Raw genomic sequence first — 19,597 nt, forward strand, 5'->3', positions numbered from 1 at the left:
GCAAAGATTTGCTAACATAATAAATTGGAGACTGCTTATCTTTATCTATACGCACCAGTACCATGCTTATTGCTACATCTGATACAACTAAGTAGACGAGTAACCTTTCTCTGTCTCTTGATTTCGATAATAGGGGCGGTTTTGATAAATATGATTTCAAATCCTTCAAAGCTTGCTGGCATTCGTCAGTCCATTCAAATTGATTTTGCTTTTTCAATATTGAAAATAATTTAAAACACTTTTCTGAGGATTTAGATATAAATCTCCCCAGAGCTGCTACTTTACCTGTTAACCTCTGTACTTCCTTTTTGCTTGTGAGCACATCGAGTATTTCTTCAATTGCTTTGATTTGAGCGGGATTCACTTTTATGCCCCTATTAGAAATAAAAATCCTAAAAATGTACCTGAGGCGACACCAAAGGCACATTTTTCCGGGTTTAACTTTATGTTATATTTGCGGAGTATTCTAAAGGCTTCATTTGAATGTTGGAAATGGTCTCCTGCTCGCGCTGAGTTTACCAGCATGTCGTTAATGTAGACTTCCATGGTTTTTTCTAAGTGTTCTTGGAACATTTTGGTCACCACTCTTTGGTACATTGCTCCAGCATTCTTCAAATCAAACGGCATAATCTTATGGCAGTAAGTCCCCCTGTTTGTAATAAAAGAAGTGTTTTCCTCATCTAGAGGATCCATTTTTATATGGTTATAACCAGAATATGCATCTAAAAACTCAAAAGTTCATGACCTGCAGTAGAATCAATTAGTTGATCTATATGTGATACAGAAAATGAATCTTTAGGACAAGTTTTATTTAGATCAGTATAATCCACGCGCACTTGCCACTTTCTATTCTTCTTTGGGACTAAAATAGTATTAGCTAACCAGTCAGGGTACTTTACCTCTCAAATTGAGCCAATTTTCAAAAACTTTTGTACCTCGTCTTGGATTACCTGGTTTTTAAATGCTCCCTGCTTTCTTTTCTTTTGCTTGATAGGGGAATGTAATGGATCTTCATTCAACTAATGAGTCATTACCTCTAGTGGTATACCTGTCATGTCCGAATGCGACCAAGCAAAGCAATCATCATTAGTACGTAGGAATTCAATAAACTTACCTTTCATCTCCAAGTTCAGGTTCGTTCTGATGTAGGCTTTTCTGTCAGGCTACTGACCAAACAATATAACAGCTTCGAGCTCCTCCATGGTTATTTTGATATTTTCGTTCATCTTGGATCATACCGGGCCTTGAATCTATATCAGCTTCATTTTTTGGATTTTCAGTCAAGGTAGAAAGTAATTCTCCTCCACTGGATTTTGTAACTATTATTTCTTGTCTTTATCGTTGAGTGTTCTACTGCCTGTTGCAACTGTATTGATTTCTCACGCCACTTGTTGATCTCCTCTAATTTAACGAATCTCCCATTGGGATGGAAATTTGATTACCTGATGCAGTGTTGAGGGTACCATATCCATGTCATGAATCCATGGCCGTCCTAAAATTATATTATAGGCCATGTATGCATCCACCACTTGAAATTTGGTATCCTTGACTACACCCTCTACGAACGTTGCCAACGTAATTTCTCCTTTTGTTAAGACACTTGAACTATCAAACCCCAACAAGGACCAAGACTTAGGTATGATCGATCGGTCTCTTACATCTCGTTCACCACTCTTAGCAGTATGATATTCACAGAGCTACCTGGATCAATCAAAACTTGCTTGACATTAGTATCATGAACAAGTAAAGATATTATCAGTGCATCATTATGAGGAATGAACAAGTCATCCGCATCTTTATCGTCAAAGGTTATGTTGTCTCCTTCCAAGACTTGACGAACACACTTCCCGTGGATTATTAAGACCATGGATGTCTTTTTTCGCTGCTGTGTATATTACTCGGTTGACCTTTTCTCCTCTGGTTATAACATTTACTGTCCTCTTTGGCGAAGGGAATTTTGGTGGTTCTTGCCTGTTTTCATATAATATTATTTTTTTTCACTAAACAGATCAGTGAGGTAACCTTTTTCAATAAATATTCAACCTCTCCTTGTAAGAGTCTGCAATCTGCTATTCTGTGGCAATGGTCATTGTGGAATTTACACTAGAATTCCTGGCTCTTTTTGCTGGGGTCTGTCCTTATCTCTTTCGGCCATCGTACTTTATCACCCAAACCTCTTAGGACAGCTACCAAATCGAACATGCTCACGTTGAAATTATAATCCCATATTTTTGATCGGGAATTTTGATCGTTATTCCTTACTGTATCTTATTCCTTATTGAATCGGGAAGAAGAACTCGTCTCCTTTTGCTTCGATCTTTGATCAAACCGCGCCTATTCTTGATTTGACCTCGAATCTCGTCGTGCGGGTCCTATGTAAGTCTCGTACCTATTTTTTCCAGACCTTCTTTCCATTTCTGAACTTCTAGATCTGAACCTTTCCTCTACCTTTGGCTGAGACAACATGTCTTCTTCTATTCATAACTTTGTGATGTATATGTTATATACGGTCATTCCAAGTGGTTGCTGGAAACTCTCACAGGCTTTCTTTTAATCTTTTCATGGCTTCTGAACTTTTCTCATTAAAATTACTTGCAAATGCCATAGCTGCCTAGTTATCAGGTACACGCGGTAACATCATCCTCTCCCGCTGGAATCTATCTACGAATTCCCTGAGCAATTCCGTGCTTTCATGTTGATCACTTTGAATATATCTTCCATTCTCTTTTCTATTTTTTGAGCTCCCGAATGTGCTTTTATAAATAAATCTGCAAGCTCAACAAAAGAGAATAGAATTTTCAGGTAATAGTGAATACCACGTTAATGCTCTTTTTGTGAGGGGTTTGCCGAATATTTTCGCCAAAACTGATTCAATTTCCTGCTTAGTTAGTCATTGCCCTTAACTCCTGTGGTAAATGCAGTACCGCGATCTCGCGGGTCGATAGTCCCGTCACACTTAGGAATATCGGGCATTTAAACTTTTTGGTAATTAGAAATGATGCTGCACCCGACTTCCAAGGTTGTTGTGAGTATTTGTCAATATCTACTCCTTTGATCACGGGTGGTACTCCTAGTATCTGTTCTATCCGCTCATTTTTTTTCTTGAGCTGCTTCTGCAAGGTTAGTACCAAATTTTGTAAATTTAAATTATTTGGTGTACCTGACCCTCCGGCTCCATAATCGTTCAGCATTTTCCCACCTGAATAATTTTGTTAGTAGTAGACATACTCTGTTGCTAAAGATAAAAATTGTGAAAGTGAACATATAACTAGATTCCCGTTAATGGAACCAATTTATTTAACTAAAAAATAATTTTTGTGGTCAAAGTCAATATTAGAATAAATCAATTTTTTAATAACCAAGTTTACTTCACTTTTCCAAATGTAAAAGAGTAAAAAGTAATTAAAATTAAATATTCAATAGACAAAGGAAAGGAAATATTATTGATGATTGTTGCTTTCTTCCAAGAATTGCGAGTAAGAATCTTTAATTAAGTAGAAAAGTAAAAGTAAAGACTGATTGCATATATTTGTGAATTTCTTTATGATCGTACAAAGTAAGGTAAGGGATGCTTATATAAGGACACAATATATAATTATTTTCCCTCACTTAATTCCTGGCCATTACTAACATTAACTACATTAATTGCCCGTTACTTAAATTATTCATAACGGTTATGGTAATAATAAACAACCGTGCACAATCAGGAATTATGTTGATTCCCTTTCCATATTCGTAACTGTCATTGAATCTTCCACTTTTGAAGTTTTCATGCATCCCGTGCCTATCTCTTATTTCTCAGTCGTCAGATGAGATATCTTTTGTAATCAATCCTGCAAGTGCTTTAACCTTGCCTCATCATTATTTCTTATTTGATCTTATTCATATGCCACATGTCTACATACCATTAATCCACATGTCATATCTATTTTCTACCAATACATTTATGGCTCTTACTTTTCTCAAAACATATATTACTTGTACTTTAATATCTAACATGTATATATCCATGCATGTAGTCGGGAGTACTAGTATTTCGTTTCTACTTTTGATTGTTGATAAATTGAATTTGAAACACTTGACTATCTAAAACATGTGCCAAAATAGTGTGAAAATCTATGTAAGTAGGATATAAAACTAATTGTTTCTCCGATAAAGCCTATCTTGTTTTTCAAATGTAAAATAGTCATAAACCTATGTAAGTTGAATTATATTCCCATAACCTTTTTCATGATCTATTTCAGCCTTCAGGTAATGGACTTGGAGGTTAAGGGAGCAAGGAAGAAGAGAGCGGTGTACGGCCAACCTAAGAATAAGTGGGGAGCCTTGACTAAGGGAAAGGCTCAGGAGTTGGGGGAGAAGCTAGTGGCTATGGGGGCCTGGAGGAGTAGTGGGGACGCGAGTAGTAGGCGGACCACGATAGCAAAGGGGTCACAAAGGGTTATTCAGGTGGCCACAAAGGGGACTGGTAGTGGAATGGGGAGGTCCAAGGAAAAATGGAAGCTAAGAAAGAGGCATATTTGAAGCTAGTGGGGAGCACAAACGAGGAAGAGCGAAGGTCGTATAGGGAGTGTTATAAGAAGGCAAGAAGAGAGGCGAAGCTCACGGTCATGGCGGCTAAGACTGCAACTTTTGAAAGATTGTATGAGGATATTGGGGGCAAAGCAGGGGATAGGAAGTTGCACAAGTTAGCCAAGATTAGGGAGAGGAAGGCTCGGGACCTGGATCGGGTGAGGTGCATCAAAGACGAAGACGGTAAGGTATTGGTGGAAGAGGCATGTACCAGGCATAGATGGTAGGAGTACTTCCATAAACTCTTGAACGAGGAAGGGGATAAAAACATCGTGCTAGGTGAGTTTAAGAACTCAGAGAGTCTGAGAGATTTTGGGTTTTGTAGGTGTATTAAGTGTGAGGAGGTTTATGTGGAAATACGGAAGATGAGAAAGGGTAAGGTGACTGGGCCTGACGAGATCCCGGTGGAATTTTGGAAAGAGACGGGTAAGGTAGGCTTGGAGTGGCTTACTTGCTGGTTTAACATCATTTTCAAGACGAAAGAGATGCCCGAAGATTGGTGGTGGAGCTTGATTATTCTGTTGTACAAAAACAAAGGTGATATCTAGAACTACAACAACTATATGGGTATCAAGCTGCTGAGTCACACTATGAAGGTTTGGGAGAGGGTGGTGGAGAAGAGAGTGAGGATAGGTGTATCTATCTCTAAGAACCAGTTCGGATTTATGCTGAGACGGTCAACTACATAAGCCATTCACCTTATGAGACGATTGGCGGAGCAGTATAGGGAGAGGAAAAAGGACTTGCACATGGTATTCATTGACCTTGAGAAGTCTCATGACAAAGTCCTGAGGGATGTACTATGAAGCTGTTTGGAGGTTAGCAGAGTCCCGGTAGCGTACATTAGGGTAATTAAGGACATGTATGAAGGTGCTAAGACTTGGGTGAGGACTGCGGAAGGAGACTCGGAACATTTCCCTGTGGATATGGGGTTGCATGAGGGATCAGCCCTTAACCCGCGTTTGTTTTCCCTATTGTTGGATGTGCTGACGCGACACTTATAAGAGAGGGTGCCATGGTGTATGTTATTTACTGATGACATAGTACTGATTGACGAGACATGAGGGGGTGTAAACGCTAGGTTGGAAGTTTGGAGACAGGCGCTGGAGTCCAAAGGTTTCAAGTTGAAAGCTGAATACTTAGAGTGCAAGTTCAGTGATGAGAGGCATGAAGAAGAAGTGGAAGTAAAAATAGATACTCAAGTCATTCCGAAAAGAGATAGTTTTAAGTATCTTAGGTCTATAATCCAAGGCGACAGGGAGATTGACGAGGATGTTACTCACCACATTGGAGCGGGTTGGATGAGATGGAGGCTAGCTTCGAGGGTTTTATGCGACAAGAATGTGCCGCCTAGACTTAATGGCAAATTCTACAGGGTGGTAGTTAGACCGGCTATGTTGTATGGAGCTAAGTGTTGGCCCGTCAAGAAGTCACATGTCCATAAGATGAGCGTAGCTAAAATGAGGATGTTGAGATGGATGTGTGGACATACCAGGAAAGACAAAATTAGGAATGAAGTTATTAGAGACAAGGTGGAAGTGGTATCTATGAAAGACAAGTTGCGGGAATTGAGGCTATGATGGTTTGGGCATCTGAGGAGGAGAGACATAGATGGCCCAGTCAGGAGGTATGAGAGATTGAACATGGCGGGCTTGAGGAAGAGCATGGGTAGGCCAAAGAAGTATTGGGGAGATGTGATTAGGCAGGACATGTCGGTGCTTCACCTAACCGAGGACATGACTAGCGATAGGAAGGTGTGGAGGTCGAGGATTAAGGTGGTGGGTTGACAGGTAGTTGTGAGTTTCTCCTAGGTTTACTAGTAGTACTAGTAATATTCTTGTTACTGGTTGAAAGATACTTTCTTCTAGTTTGTTAGTATATCTAGTACTTAGCTACCACGTCCACTGTTTTTTGAAAACTACTACTGGAAATTGTTGCTCCCTGACTGTTACTATTTGAGGCTACGTTTTCTCCCCTTTTACTGGAAATTATTGCTCCATGTTTATTACTATTTGATACACTTTTTCTCCCCTTTTTTCCTTATTGTCTTTTGTCTCCCTATTCTTTCTTTCTTCCCCCTCTTTCTTCTTCTTCTTCTTCCCTTTTCTTCCTTGCCATCTTTTCTTGAGCCGAGGGTCTATCGGAAACAACCTCTCTACCTCTCCAGGTAGGGGTAAGATCTGCGTACATACTATTCTCCCCATACTCCACCTGTGAGATTATACTGAGTTTGTTGTTGTTGTATTTGAGCCTCCGGTAATGGGTTTCAATTCAAAACTTCACATTCTCATAGGGAAGGCAATGTGTTAGCTGACTTTTGAGCTAATTTTGCAGTTGATAATTACCTGCTCGGTGATGGCATTATTGAAGACTTGGAGGAGCGACTGAACTTTGAGTTAGTTATTAGCTTGAATTGTTTCACTGTTTTTAATTCTTTTGCACTTTACTAGGATTATCTTATTCAATATCATCTTAAAGTATGCTATGAACTCTGGGATAATCATAGGATTATTTGATTTTAGTTAGTCTTGTAAAAGGTAAGGTATGTCCTATTATTCTCATTAGGATTAGTAAGGTAACGTTTCTTTCACCTTGTATTTTTCTTTTGAGTTTAATAAGTAAGTAAGGGTCCATGTCAAACCCCACAAAATAATGAAAGTACATTGTAACCGCATGATTATCGTTGTCATGATTTGTGCCAAGCAGTCAAGTTAATTGTTTGGCTTATAGCACAATAATTTACACAAGCAAGGTTGTGGCAAACATTCACGGCATCCATCAACGCTAAATCGACTAATTTTTAATTCTTCAATTTCAAATATTAAACAACTTGTATTCTTGTAGAAAAGGCTCGTTAAAAGACGATGATTATGATATGTATGTTTATTACATTTAACAACTTCTTCATTGAGTCAAGAATTATTGATTCGCTAGATTAAATTATGATTATACCAGAAATGTGGTATCTTGAAAGATTAAAGAATGATTTCATGTAACATGACTTACTAATTTTTTACATTATTTATTAACTCATCGATGAAGTTGAAAACAATAGAGATTTGTGTTCAAATTCATATAGAGATAGAATATTTAGGTAATATTTTTTTATCTATGTAAATTTTGATTGACAAAACTACTCAATATCTTTGCTAACGAGAGATAATAGGTATCTGATAACTATTTGATAGATAAATACAAATTGACCCAAACATTATGATTATTAAAATAAGAAATTACTCTCGTTTCATAGGGTGTGTATATTATTTTCTTCTGATTAATCCAATAGTTTTGATTTATGATACATGAATCTATTTCATTCCCTAAGTAATTAACGTGAGCACGAAAAATGGTCAGATATATTCTTGTACTATTAAAAATAATTTAAACATATTCTTCGTTATATTATTTGGTCATTCTAAACGCTATTGTTATACATAAAATAAATATATCGGTATTTTAGATGGAATGACACATGGCTGCACCACATCCGTTTCAAGAAAAACACTGCCCGACCAATAATCAAAAGTCCAGTCATGTAGTTCAAACAACACACTGCAAAAGGCCAAAACTGGTAGAACTCATACTAGTTTGCTTCCTTAAATATATCTTATTCAACCATCTAAAATCTATGGACTTGGATTTATGGCAGTATAGATAACAACTTTTCTGCCTTTAACCTAGAGCATCAGAATCTGCTAAGCATTTACCTATTGATACCTCAGAATTCACACAAAAAAATAACATAATCAGAAAGATCCCTTAAATAAAAAATCAAAGAAATAAAAGGAGCTTCATAAGGAAGAACATCACATCCCAATCTTAAAAGAGCCATTTTCATTCAGTGGAAAAAAAATGAAGGTGATCAGTGTACGAAGTAAAAAATTTCTCCCTAATTGTGCAAGTTCACTTGTTAGTGACAAACATAAGAAACAAAGGACGAGGCAGCAGTGTAGGGTCAGAAGTCGTCGGAGGTTCGCCGGAGCTGCAAAAAATGGATGGTCGGAGTTTTAACTATCTATTTCGTCTCCGGATCTGATAAATAAAATGAAAATATGAAACAATAGAGCAATGACTCACCGGAAAAATATATTCATGGTCAGATGCAGTAAAATCCAGACCCAAAACTTTTAGATCTTTGACCTCTTGTATATATTTCTCCAGATCGGTGTATAAACATGTGTAGGTATAGAGAAAGGGTAAAAGAAGATGCGAGGTGACAAATCTGAAGATTCTCCATGATTTTCGGCGAGTTCGCTGGTGGAAATTTCGGCCATGGCCATAACAGTGAGGTGATGGAGAAGAGAGGAGGACAAGAGGAGAGAGAGAGAGAAGCAATCGGGATGGACTTTGGGTCGGGCAATGGTTTTTCTGAATTGAATCGAATTAAAAAAAATGGGATGGGTCGATCTAAAATAAGAGTATACTTATTCCATATTATAATAGTAGGTCACCAAATAATATATCGAAGGTTATATATAAACTATTTTTGTATAGAGATATATTTGATTCTTTTTTGACGTGAGCGAGATGATAGTGGGATGTGGCGAGGCGATTTGCAATTGCGGTGCGGGTTTAAGTTTAACCCGCAAAACTTTAACCCGCACCGCATAGCAAAATTTTTTCTTTTCAACCTCGTCCCGCATGAACCCGCCACACCTAACGAAAAACTTCCGTTTGTGAGCACGTTCGTCTGAATTATTTTGTTCTATTTAACTTTAATTTACTGAATTTTGTTTATTTAAGTCAGTTAGCAAATCTTCTCTTTTGGCTCTGCTAATTATATATTACTTATTTAGTCTTACAAAAATTCATACTTCCAGAGCTGGCTACTGGATTAACTTTGTTTCTTCTCATTGTTAATTTATTTAACATGAGCAGATTTATACCAAAAATAAAAAGGAGAAAAAACATGAATGAGAAAATAAAAAAGAAAAGAGGAAAGGAAGAATCAGATTTTTTCAGTTAATAATAGCCACGGCCTTAATATATTAAAAATCCAAAATCTCTTTTTAGGGATAAGTATAAGAATAAATGTAAATTTGTTTGAAACTGAGAACCCGCCTCACATGATTATCAACCCGCAACTTAAAATATTAAACATTCAAAATCTCTTTTTAGGGATAAGTATAAGAATAAATGCAAATTTGTTTGAAACTGAGAACCCGCCTCACATGATTATCAACCCGCAACTATTCTTAGTTTTTAAAAGAATGTTCAAACCCATCCCGCCCCGCATTCATATGCACCTGCCACGCACCCGCATGATCTCAAACCCGCCCCGCACCCGACACCGCCCCATTATCATCGCTATACAGGTCGGCCAACAAACGACGTCGTACCACATTTACAATTAAAACTTCTTAACCAGAAAAACAAAATATTTGAAATGCAAGGAAAGAGATGAAAAGATCTTTCTATTTTCTCTCACTCAATTTCTTAGATTCGCTTTCACTCCTTTCCTTTCATCCGGGCACAATCCTATAATTACATTGTTATTTAACGCACCCACACATTTTCAGATTCCTGTTTTTCTCTTTTGGGTAATGAACTTCTTCTAGCAGGAGAACTCTCTGTAATATTCCTATGTAACATTTTTCTCTATATTTAACTTTCTTTGTACATAATCTAATCTGGGTCACATTTTGCATCTGAGATTCTTATTTTTTGTTCGTTTTTTGTGAACAGGATATGGCATTGAAGAGGGGATTATCTGGTGTAGGCTACCCTATTGTGGTTCTCGTGTTCTGTTCATATCTGGGCCTGTACAGCTCTACTTCAATTGGTTAGTGTATATTTTTCACATTGCTGGGCTAGTTGTTCCAATGGATAAATCTTAACTTGTGGTTTTCGTTTATCTTCAATTTTTGTAGTGATGTTAGTACTCAACATTGGGTTTGAATGTTATCATTCAGATTTGTGAACTTGTTGAGGCCCAAAGTGTTTTAAACTCTTTTCATGGAGTGTATTGATTTGAATTTGGTGAGATTAACTTAATTTTTTCATTTTAGTTGGATAGTATTTTTTTGATAACTGAGAAATTCCCTAGGGCTAGTGGAGCAAGGTTCGAAACTCATCGGATAATGGCCCGCCCCTCTACCCTTCTCTACTTAAACACCATGCTTTTGTCTACGGCAGGATTTGAATACGTACGTGCGCCAAACCCACATATTACGCGCTGCAGTTTTACCACTAGACCAAAGGCCCGGGGCTTAATTTTAACTGGATGATGTATGGAGTAGAGCTAAATGTGGATAACGAGTCTATAAAGTTCTTCACAGTGACACACTCCTCAATTCCTTAATTGAAAAATATCATATGGAGTACCAAAAATACATTGTTGCTCAAGTATACAAACTATCGATAAAGTTTCCTTACTATTATATTTTTGGGTGTGCAAACAAAGTTTCCATCGGAAGTTGATTGAAAAAAACATATAAGGTGTAGTGATACTACTAATAGTATGGAGCTTTTGGAGAAAATCGTGCGGGATTGGATAAAAAAGGACAGTATCACTCATGTTAAGAATGTATTTAGGCTGGTTTAGCTCATCAAATTGTATCGAGCCAATTGTTCGGTGTAACGAGTATAGAGATGCCTGAGTGTTAGCATGAAGCCCAGCTTATGATTTGCCCGTCTATGGGCCGATTTACTACTTTTACCTTTAGCTTGGGACGCACACACAAAAAAGAAGATTGTGTGCTTTGGTGGCCATAAGTACTCGGATGATATGGGTTGTACTCTGTGAATCTCCAGATAAGCCCAAGAATCATAGTGATGGATCATATGCAACTTAATTCAAGGAGAAATTATTGGGTGTGCGAACAAAGTTTCATATTGAAAGTTGATAAGAAAAAAAAGTAATATATAAAGTGTAATGATACTCTTAATGGTGTGAGTTTTTTTGGAGAAAATCGTGTGTGCTTGACCCAAAACAGACAATATATATTATTCTACTAACTTTCTATTCTAATTCTCGACCTCCACACCTTCCTATCAAGGATCATGTTCTCTGTAAGCTGAAGATGAGCCATGTCCTACCTAATCACCTCTTTTAATACTTCTTAGGCTTAACTCTGTCTCTCCTTAGACCCACCATGTCTAACCTCTCACACCTCCTTACTGGGGCATCTATGCATCTTCTCTTCACGTACCCGAACCATCTCAGTCTTGTTTCCAGCATTTGGTCCACCACGGAGGCCACTCCCACCTTATATCGAATTTCTTCATTCATAATCTTATCCCTCCTAGTATGCCCACAGCCCCACACATCCGACTCAACATTTTTATTTCCGCTACTTTCATCTTTTGGACATGAGGTTCTTGACTGGCTAACACTCTGCACCATACAACATACTCAGTCTAACAACCACTCTGTAGAACTTACCCTTATGTATTAGCGGTACATTCTTATTGCACAAGACACCGGATGCGAGCCTCCATTTCATCCATCCTGCCCCAATACGATGTGTGACATCATTGTCGATCTTCCCATTATCTTGGATTACCGACCCAAGATACTTGAAATTTTCTCTTGGGAATGACTTGTATATCAAGCCTCACTTCCACGTCCACCTCATTATATCTAAGATGTTAAAATTGTGGAAGTGTCTATGTGACAATAACATTCGCTTTTGGCCTTATTACCTTTTTTTTATACTTGATAGACGAATTAGTAGAATTTGATTTTGCTTATTATGCTGCTCCTTTGATTTCTTGACTTCATAGAGCTGGGTTATATTAACACCTACTTGTTTATGATGAGCATTAGGGAAAAAATAGAAAAACATTACATGTGTATGTCAAAAGCTGTTTTTTAGCTCTCCATACGGATTTAGCTGATATGCCCCTTTTTTGGGATAAGTGAACACTCTATTGAAATAAAGAAGCAAAGGGATGAGCGGTTCATGATGCAGAGTTTTCGGTTTACTTTAACATTCATAGGAAAATCCAGTATAATGCATTAAGTTTCTGGATTAGTTGAAGTAGACATAATGCATACTATTGCATGTTTAGCCCTTGTAAGAACTAAAAAGAGTGAAATTGAAGTGAGATTAGATGAGATTATGGTATTTACAATTCAAATATCTTATAGGAGAATAGCATAATAGATGAAGGCGTAACATGTAGAATTAAAATTGGATAGCTGATATGTAGGAGCGATACTGGAGTACTTGGTGATAGGAAGTTAGCAAAAGAAAGGTAAGTCTATACAATGAGTGTTAGATCAACAAATATCATATAAGGGTAAATGTTGGGACAAATTGTCTATTTACAAGACTAGTGTTGAAAAAAGATGAATGCAAGATGGATGTACAATTATATAAGATTAGAATAGATGAGAAATGATCATATCTGACAGAGAGTGCAAGCAACGCACGATCAATCACTCAATCAATTTCCAATTCAAACTAGTTAGAGTCGGTTAATGAATTCTATAGTATAATATTAAAAGTTAAATGAACAATGTTGGGAGATGCTGCCCCCGTAGAAGGGCTGAAAAACTTTTGGATATCGAAAATTTAAAATTTTAAAAAAAAAGGAAAAAAAGAAGAAGAAGAAGAAAAAAATGAATTTAGGACAGAGGGAGTAGTATGCTTTAGTTTGACTAAAGGTGAAATGGACTTGAGAATTCTCCATAAAGGATCATAATGATTTTTGTGAATTCTTGGATAGAATTTCTTTTCAGGTGTTCTTTCCTTTGTGTTCATCTCCTTTGGTTCCAAATCCAAGTACCCTGATCAGAGAAGGGACAAAAAAGAAAAGAAAAGAAAGAGTAAAGTGGTTTGAACAATATAGAAAGATGCAAAATACGCTTTTAACCGACTGTCAAAGGTCGATTTGTCTGATTTTCACTATACAATGAATTGGAAGCACGCTACAACAGTTGTCTTCTTCTCTCCAACAATCAAAATAATCAATTATGTCTTAATCTAAAATTATTTGGGATTTTGTTGATATGAACTATGTGTTCAGTTCACTTTATTCAAATCCATATCAATACTCCCTCACACTTAGGTTATGCTGTTACGAAACTCCTTGCTCATCTAACACGGCACCTGGGTGCTGATGTAGTGTGTCTAGGTAGGCATGTCCCAACAAAATCAATACTTGGTAGATTCCTCAAAGTTAGACTACGACCATCACCTTACCGCGACCTTCTTTATCGGAGTTGGGACTGGATACACCTTTCTTTTTATAACGAATGTAAGGTAAGGGAACCAGATACACCTTATATGATTACCATATATCACGAATATAATTTTTCAAGATAAGATTTTTTCAAGGGATAATAATTTTTGTGGAACAACATTTTCCACCATGTCAAATGCTCCCAAAATAATAAGAATATATTAACTTAATTAATTGGGTTCTTGAGCAGAAGGTAGGTAAATTTTTAGTTTTGGAATGGAAGCAGTAACTCGGTTCGACGTTTGAGCAGTGTTATTAAAAGCATCGCTTAAAGCGATGAAACATTGCGAAGCAAGGGATTATCCCTTTGTGAGTGAAGCCATGCACTTTGAAGAAGTATGTGCTTCAAAGTTCAAACAATGACGTGCAAAGTGATTCAAACAAGAAGTAGCTGGTTCCCTGAATCTCAACTTTGAGGAGTTGGATTAATATCAGCATTATTGTACATTTGATGGTGAATTTTTTTATAATAATCGTAATTTTATTATAGTACTAAATTCATATATGTTTGGGTATTTTTTATTTTTCCCAGATTATGCGATTCACTCCAAAAAAATGTAAGCTTCATTTAACACTTACGGTTCAAGCCGCATGGACCTTGTCATTTTTTATTTTGTTTGCGATTTTCACTTTTCAAACCATTATTTGAGTAACTGGCACCAGTGTTCTAAAAGGCGTGGGCGTATGGCGAGGCGTTTCACATATGCCTCAGTGTAAGCCCCGAGGCACGGAGCGTAAGCCCTATCAATATTCAATTTTTAATATTTCATAAAGTAATATAATTACAGTAAATATTTCTAAATAGGTAAATTGCATAAAAATTTTAAAAACTATAAATAAGTGAAAAATATATATAGATGTGCTCCATCCCCACAAAACACTAGTTAAAATAATCTAGAAAGGATGACTAACCTGCAATTTGAACTTTGAACTTGCTGCTATGGAAGAGAACGAGTTTACTTTGTGTTTCCAAAAAAAAATAATTTATTGTTCGTTGCTTTTGAAAAATAGTAGCAGACTAGCGGACAAGATAAAGAATTAGGAAAGACCATAAATTAGGGCTTCTAGCAATAAAAAAATTGTCTTGACTTTTAAATTTAATGTTTCAGTTCCTTTTTAAAACTTTTGAGTAATTACAAGCTGACTTTTGAGAATTTGGTTATTATATTAAAGACTTATTTAGTAAATTTTATATTAATTTGAAAAAGTCTCTTAGGCTTACGCCTCACTATTAAAATGCACCTCAACGCCCGGGCGTACGCCCGAATTGCTGGGCGTATCGTCCTCCACCATTCCCTCGGGGCATTTTTGGCAAGCCTCGGCCCGGGGCTCGCCCCGAAAACGCCTTTTAAAACACTGACCGGCACCACTTTACTGTTGTCAGAGCACATCTCATAGTGAAAAAGATAATTGTGCCTTTAGTGGTGGTTCAGAGTGGGTATTGAGTGGAATCTTTGTATGCCAAAACACTTAGTGATGTATTTGTTAACTCTCACACACATACATACATACATACATAAATTGTATTTAATTGTCTCACTTACAATATCCTTCCTATGGTTGCATAATTTGTAATAACCCAACTTTCTGTTCCTTTTACAGATCATAATGATTTTTCAACCACTTCAAGTAAGCAGGTATCCAGCTTTGTTATGTATTAACTGTGCATTAGGATCCAAGTTGCTGATTGTAGTTGAGTAAGAATTTCGTCCCGCTGTCATCATCAAAAGAAGAATTTCGTTCTGGTGCAGGAGTTAGACTGGAGAGAGAGGCTTGCTTTGCAACATATTAAACCTTTGTTGACAACAAAGGCAAGTTTTCTAATGTTGATTTTTGTAATTGAGCACTCCTTTTGGTCTCCTTCTAGAATAGAATAGTTTCCAACTCTCAGTAATTGAGCATATTTTTAGGTGTTTGATGTCATCAAAGCCAGTGCAGATGATTTAGGACCTTTCAGTCTTGACTCATTCAGAAAGAAGAATTTGTCTGCATTCTGGCAATCTGTCGGTGAAGAAAGCTTGGCCAAGAGCCATACTAATAATGTAGAGGTCGGAATGAGTGTCAGACTCAAGTTTGGATATTGTTTATTCCCATTAGTTATTGCTGAAAAATAATCTAACTTGCAATATGCTGATTTATTATCGTGTTGTATGTAGCACAGGGAAATGAGCCAAATCAGATAGCTGCATATGTCAAAACGGAGATCTCCAGAGGCAAACAGGATGATCTTGTAGATGGTAAATAGTTTGTTCAGATCTTGGCAACTTTTGAGTGCCTCACAAATATATGAATAATTAGATATACTTTTTTCCAAGCAGATGATCGTTCTCAGTTTTTGGATGCACCTGCTATTTTGGCCAGAAGGGTACTATCATTATCGGCCGCTTTATACTTGCATTTACTTTTGTTGCACTTGAGAGAGAGAGAGAGAGAGAGAGAGAGAGAGAGAGAGAGGAGAGAGAGAGAGAGAGAGAGAGAGAGAGAGAGAGAGAGAGGATTTGAAATATTCAGTTTCAATTCACTCTCTGTCTCTCTCCTACGCTCCCCCCTACCTTTGTATGCCTCATCTGGTTGTGCTATTATAACTTTTCAAGTGCTATGCAGCAACTGAGAGAGAGGAGACGCGAAAAGCATGATGCTGCTTTAGTGAAACAAGATGATGAGGTAACTGTGAAGCTTGAAAATGCTGCCCTTGAACGCTCTAAGTCAGTTGACTCTGCTGTGCTGGGAAAGTATAGCATATGGAGGAAAGAGAATGAAAATGAGAATACTGATTCAAAGGTACGCTTGATGCGAGACCAAATGGTTATGGCAAGGGTGTATATAAGCATTGCAACAATGAAGAAAAAGATTGGCTTGGCTCAAGAGTTACAGAATCAGCTTAAAGAAAGTCAGCATGCATTAGGTGAAGCAACATCTGATGCTGATCTAACTCACAGGTAGCACATTCTTGTTGACCTTTAGATACTTGGCCATTGTTCATTTGTCCCTGTTTTGTAAAGGAAAGATTAACTCATTCATGTTCCTGTGTTCAAATAGTGCACATGAGAAGATTAAATCAATGGGCCAAGTGCTTTCAAAAGCTAAAGAGCAGCTCTATGACTGCAAGCTTGTCACGGGGAAGCTGAGAGCAACGCTGCAATCTGCCGATGAGCAAGTTAGAAGTTTGAAGAGGCAGAGCACTTTTTTGAGCCAATTAGCTGCAAAAACCATTCCAAATGGTATCCACTGCTTATCCATGCGTCTGACTATTGATTATTACCTCCTCCCTCCTGAAAAAAGAAAGTTCCCTAGACGTGAGAATCTGGAAAATCCTAGTCTTTTCCATTATGCCCTATTCTCTGACAATGTTTTGGCCGCTTCAGTAGTTGTCAACTCAACTATCATGAATGCTAAGGTAAGGAATTTTCTTTGGGATTATCCAGGCCATTATCCACATTGCAGTTTTTTGTCTTTACTATGGATGCGTGACAGACTTTCTACTTTCTTTGATATCAATTAATGATGTTCAAATCCTTGGTAACAATTATAAACATTTCAAAAATGCATGATAAGTCTTTTATACATATATATAGTTAAGTATCTTGTATGTTTCTGATAGTTACATCACCAGAAAACATGTTGGCTACATTTTAGAAGCTATTTTTGGGTTATTGAAAATACCACTTTTTGTTTTGCAGGAACCAGCAAAACATGTATTTCATCTTGTCACTGATAAGTTGAATTTTGGAGCTATGAATATGTGGTTCTTGCTGAACCCTCCTGGAAAAGCTACAATCCATGTTGAAAATGTCGACGAGTTCAAGTGGCTTAATTCTTCATACTGTCCTGTCCTACGGCAGCTAGAGTCTGCTGCTATGAAGGAGTACTATTTCAAGGGTGCACATTCCACCACGCTATCAGCTGGTTCTTCTAATTTGAAGTACCGGAACCCCAAATATCTTTCAATGCTCAATCACCTCAGATTTTATCTCCCTCAGATTTATCCCAAATTAGATAAAATCCTTTTTCTTGATGATGATATTGTTGTTCAGCAAGACTTGACGGGACTATGGTCTGTAAATCTTCATGAGAAAGTAAATGGTGCTGTTGAAACATGCGGTCAGAGTTTTCACCGTTTTGACAAGTATCTAAATTTCTCAAATCCTCATATTGCCAAAAACTTTGATCCAAATGCTTGCGGTTGGGCATATGGGATGAACATTTTTGATCTGAAGGAGTGGAAGAAGAGAGATATAACTGGTATATATCACAAGTGGCAAAACATGGTGAGACATCTTATGCGTTCCTTTCTGCCAAAAATATTTAATTTTTCCATACTGTTTTGGTACCTCTACACTGAGTTTCATTATGTGAAGCTTATTTTACTTCGGCTCAGGATGTTTGATTATAGCATATATCATATGTTCCTTTACACCAATATTGAGATTGATTACTTGAAGTGAAATTTGGTAGTATGCTTCTCTCCCAATACCCCACACTTACAGAAGAATCTTAATTTTCAAGGGATCGTACTAAGTTGATTGTTTCTTTTCTGCATTTGCATTAGAATGAAGACAGGGTCCTCTGGAAGCTAGGGACACTGCCTCCAGGGCTAATGACATTTTACGGGCTTACACATCCGCTGGATAAGTCATGGCATGTTCTAGGTTTGGGTTACAGCCCAAGTATCGATAGGTCAGAAATTGAGAATGCAGCTGTGATACACTACAATGGGAACATGAAACCATGGCTAGAGTTGGCAATGACAAAGTACAGGTCATACTGGGCCAAATATATTAAGTTTGATCATCCATACATTCACAGCTGCAAACTAGGTGAATGAATGAGTGATGAATTTAAAAGTGCAGTTTGGTCTGCTCTGCATGGTCACATTTCTATGACCGTCTTGACAGAAGAGCTCCATATACAGTTATGTTCTTGTCTCCATTGTGAAACTACCCCCCTGATTCTTTATTCTTCGCCTGATTCACTCGTATTTGTTTTTCAGTTCTGATGTCTGCTGCCTTTTTCACCAGCAACCAATCCTTTCTGCATGGAGATGTATGATTAGGGTGAAGTAGAGTTTGTAATATTCTGACTCAGTGTATTCTTTGAGCACTAACTAGCATATTGTTTGAATTAAATCGAAGTGGTTCTTGCAAGCTTAGCCACTTAGATGACGCTGTATTTTGCGTTTCTAGAGTTGAAGGAATGTAGTTTCTTCTTATGTTTCACGATCCTGAAGAGTAGCCTTGGCGCAAGGATAAAAGGTGCCACTATGTGACCAGGAGGTTACAGGTTCGTCGCGGAAACAACATCTTACAGAAATGCAAGGTAATGCTGCGTATCTAAGACTAGGGGTGTACAAAGAAAACCGATAAATACCACCAAATTCATAATTCGAGTCAAACCGGAAAAAAAAATCCGATGTGGTTTGGTATTGGAAAATAAAATCCGACCATAATTGGTTTGGTTTGGTTTTAATTAAAAAAAGTCAAACCGAAACCAAACCAACCCGATAGTACATTTATATAATTTTTAAAAATATTTTATACATATAAATATTTATTGTAATGTAATTTATAAATATTTCTTAAACTTTTTCACAGTTTTATCTTTTAACGTATTATTTCAAGTTTAGACTTAACATTCTTGAATGATAAATAAATTTTAAAGGCCATAAATGTAGTAACTTAAACAAAGTTCAAATCAATACTAATTCTAATAAAAGGAATTTAATTCAATACTAGGAATAACGATGTTGTTGGATAATTATTTTAGTTTTACATTGGTTTATAATGAAAATGCATAACTTAGTTTATCTTTTTCTTGAGTGCTTAGTTATGTAATTAAT

General features: G+C 37.1%; 1 protein-coding gene and 1 long non-coding RNA gene across 6 annotated transcripts; one reads left to right on the plus strand and one right to left on the minus strand.

Moving 5' to 3' along the window:
- Positions 1-8,383: 8,383 nt before the first annotated feature.
- Positions 8,384-8,971, minus strand: LOC107804063 (uncharacterized). Its single transcript, XR_001652164.2, has 2 exons — positions 8,650-8,971; positions 8,384-8,554 (listed from the first exon to the last, which is right to left on the minus strand). It is a non-coding gene; the product is annotated as an uncharacterized LOC107804063 (long non-coding RNA).
- Positions 8,972-9,912: 941 nt separating this feature from the next.
- On the plus strand, positions 9,913-18,983 carry LOC107804064 (polygalacturonate 4-alpha-galacturonosyltransferase-like). Of its 5 annotated transcripts, none has more exons than XR_012705868.1 (12): positions 9,913-10,112; positions 10,258-10,354; positions 15,364-15,398; positions 15,513-15,572; positions 15,672-15,809; positions 15,923-15,998; positions 16,080-16,126; positions 16,366-16,700; positions 16,801-17,158; positions 17,442-18,029; positions 18,311-18,672; positions 18,752-18,983. XR_012705868.1 is itself a non-coding variant. In XM_016627884.2 (11 exons), exons 2-11 carry the CDS (start codon positions 10,261-10,263, stop codon positions 18,584-18,586), a joined length of 2,007 nt encoding a protein of 668 aa, XP_016483370.1. In that variant the 5' UTR covers positions 9,913-10,112; positions 10,258-10,260; the 3' UTR covers positions 18,587-18,983. The 5 variants fall into 5 exon arrangements, 3 of the variants coding, with proteins under 3 accessions (XP_016483370.1, XP_075102202.1, XP_075102201.1); XR_012705867.1 differs by having other exon boundaries at positions 9,956-10,144; XM_016627884.2 differs by having other exon boundaries at positions 18,311-18,983.
- Positions 18,984-19,597: the final 614 nt, after the last annotated feature.

The sequence above is a fragment of the Nicotiana tabacum genome, chromosome 23 (genome assembly GCF_000715075.1).
Source record: "Nicotiana tabacum cultivar K326 chromosome 23, ASM71507v2, whole genome shotgun sequence".
Lineage (NCBI taxonomy): Eukaryota > Viridiplantae > Streptophyta > Magnoliopsida > Solanales > Solanaceae > Nicotiana > Nicotiana tabacum.

Bases quoted from the DNA above. Each gene is read 5' to 3' on its own strand.
- LOC107804064 (XM_016627884.2), top strand. From the start codon at position 10,261: ATGGCATTGAAGAGGGGATTATCTGGTGTAGGCTACCCTATTGTGGTT. The intron at 15,399-15,512 runs GTATCCAGCTTT...GTTCTGGTGCAG, and splicing joins CAACCACTTCAAGTAAGCAG to GAGTTAGACTGGAGAGAGAG. The intron at 15,573-15,671 runs GCAAGTTTTCTA...GCATATTTTTAG, and splicing joins AACCTTTGTTGACAACAAAG to GTGTTTGATGTCATCAAAGC.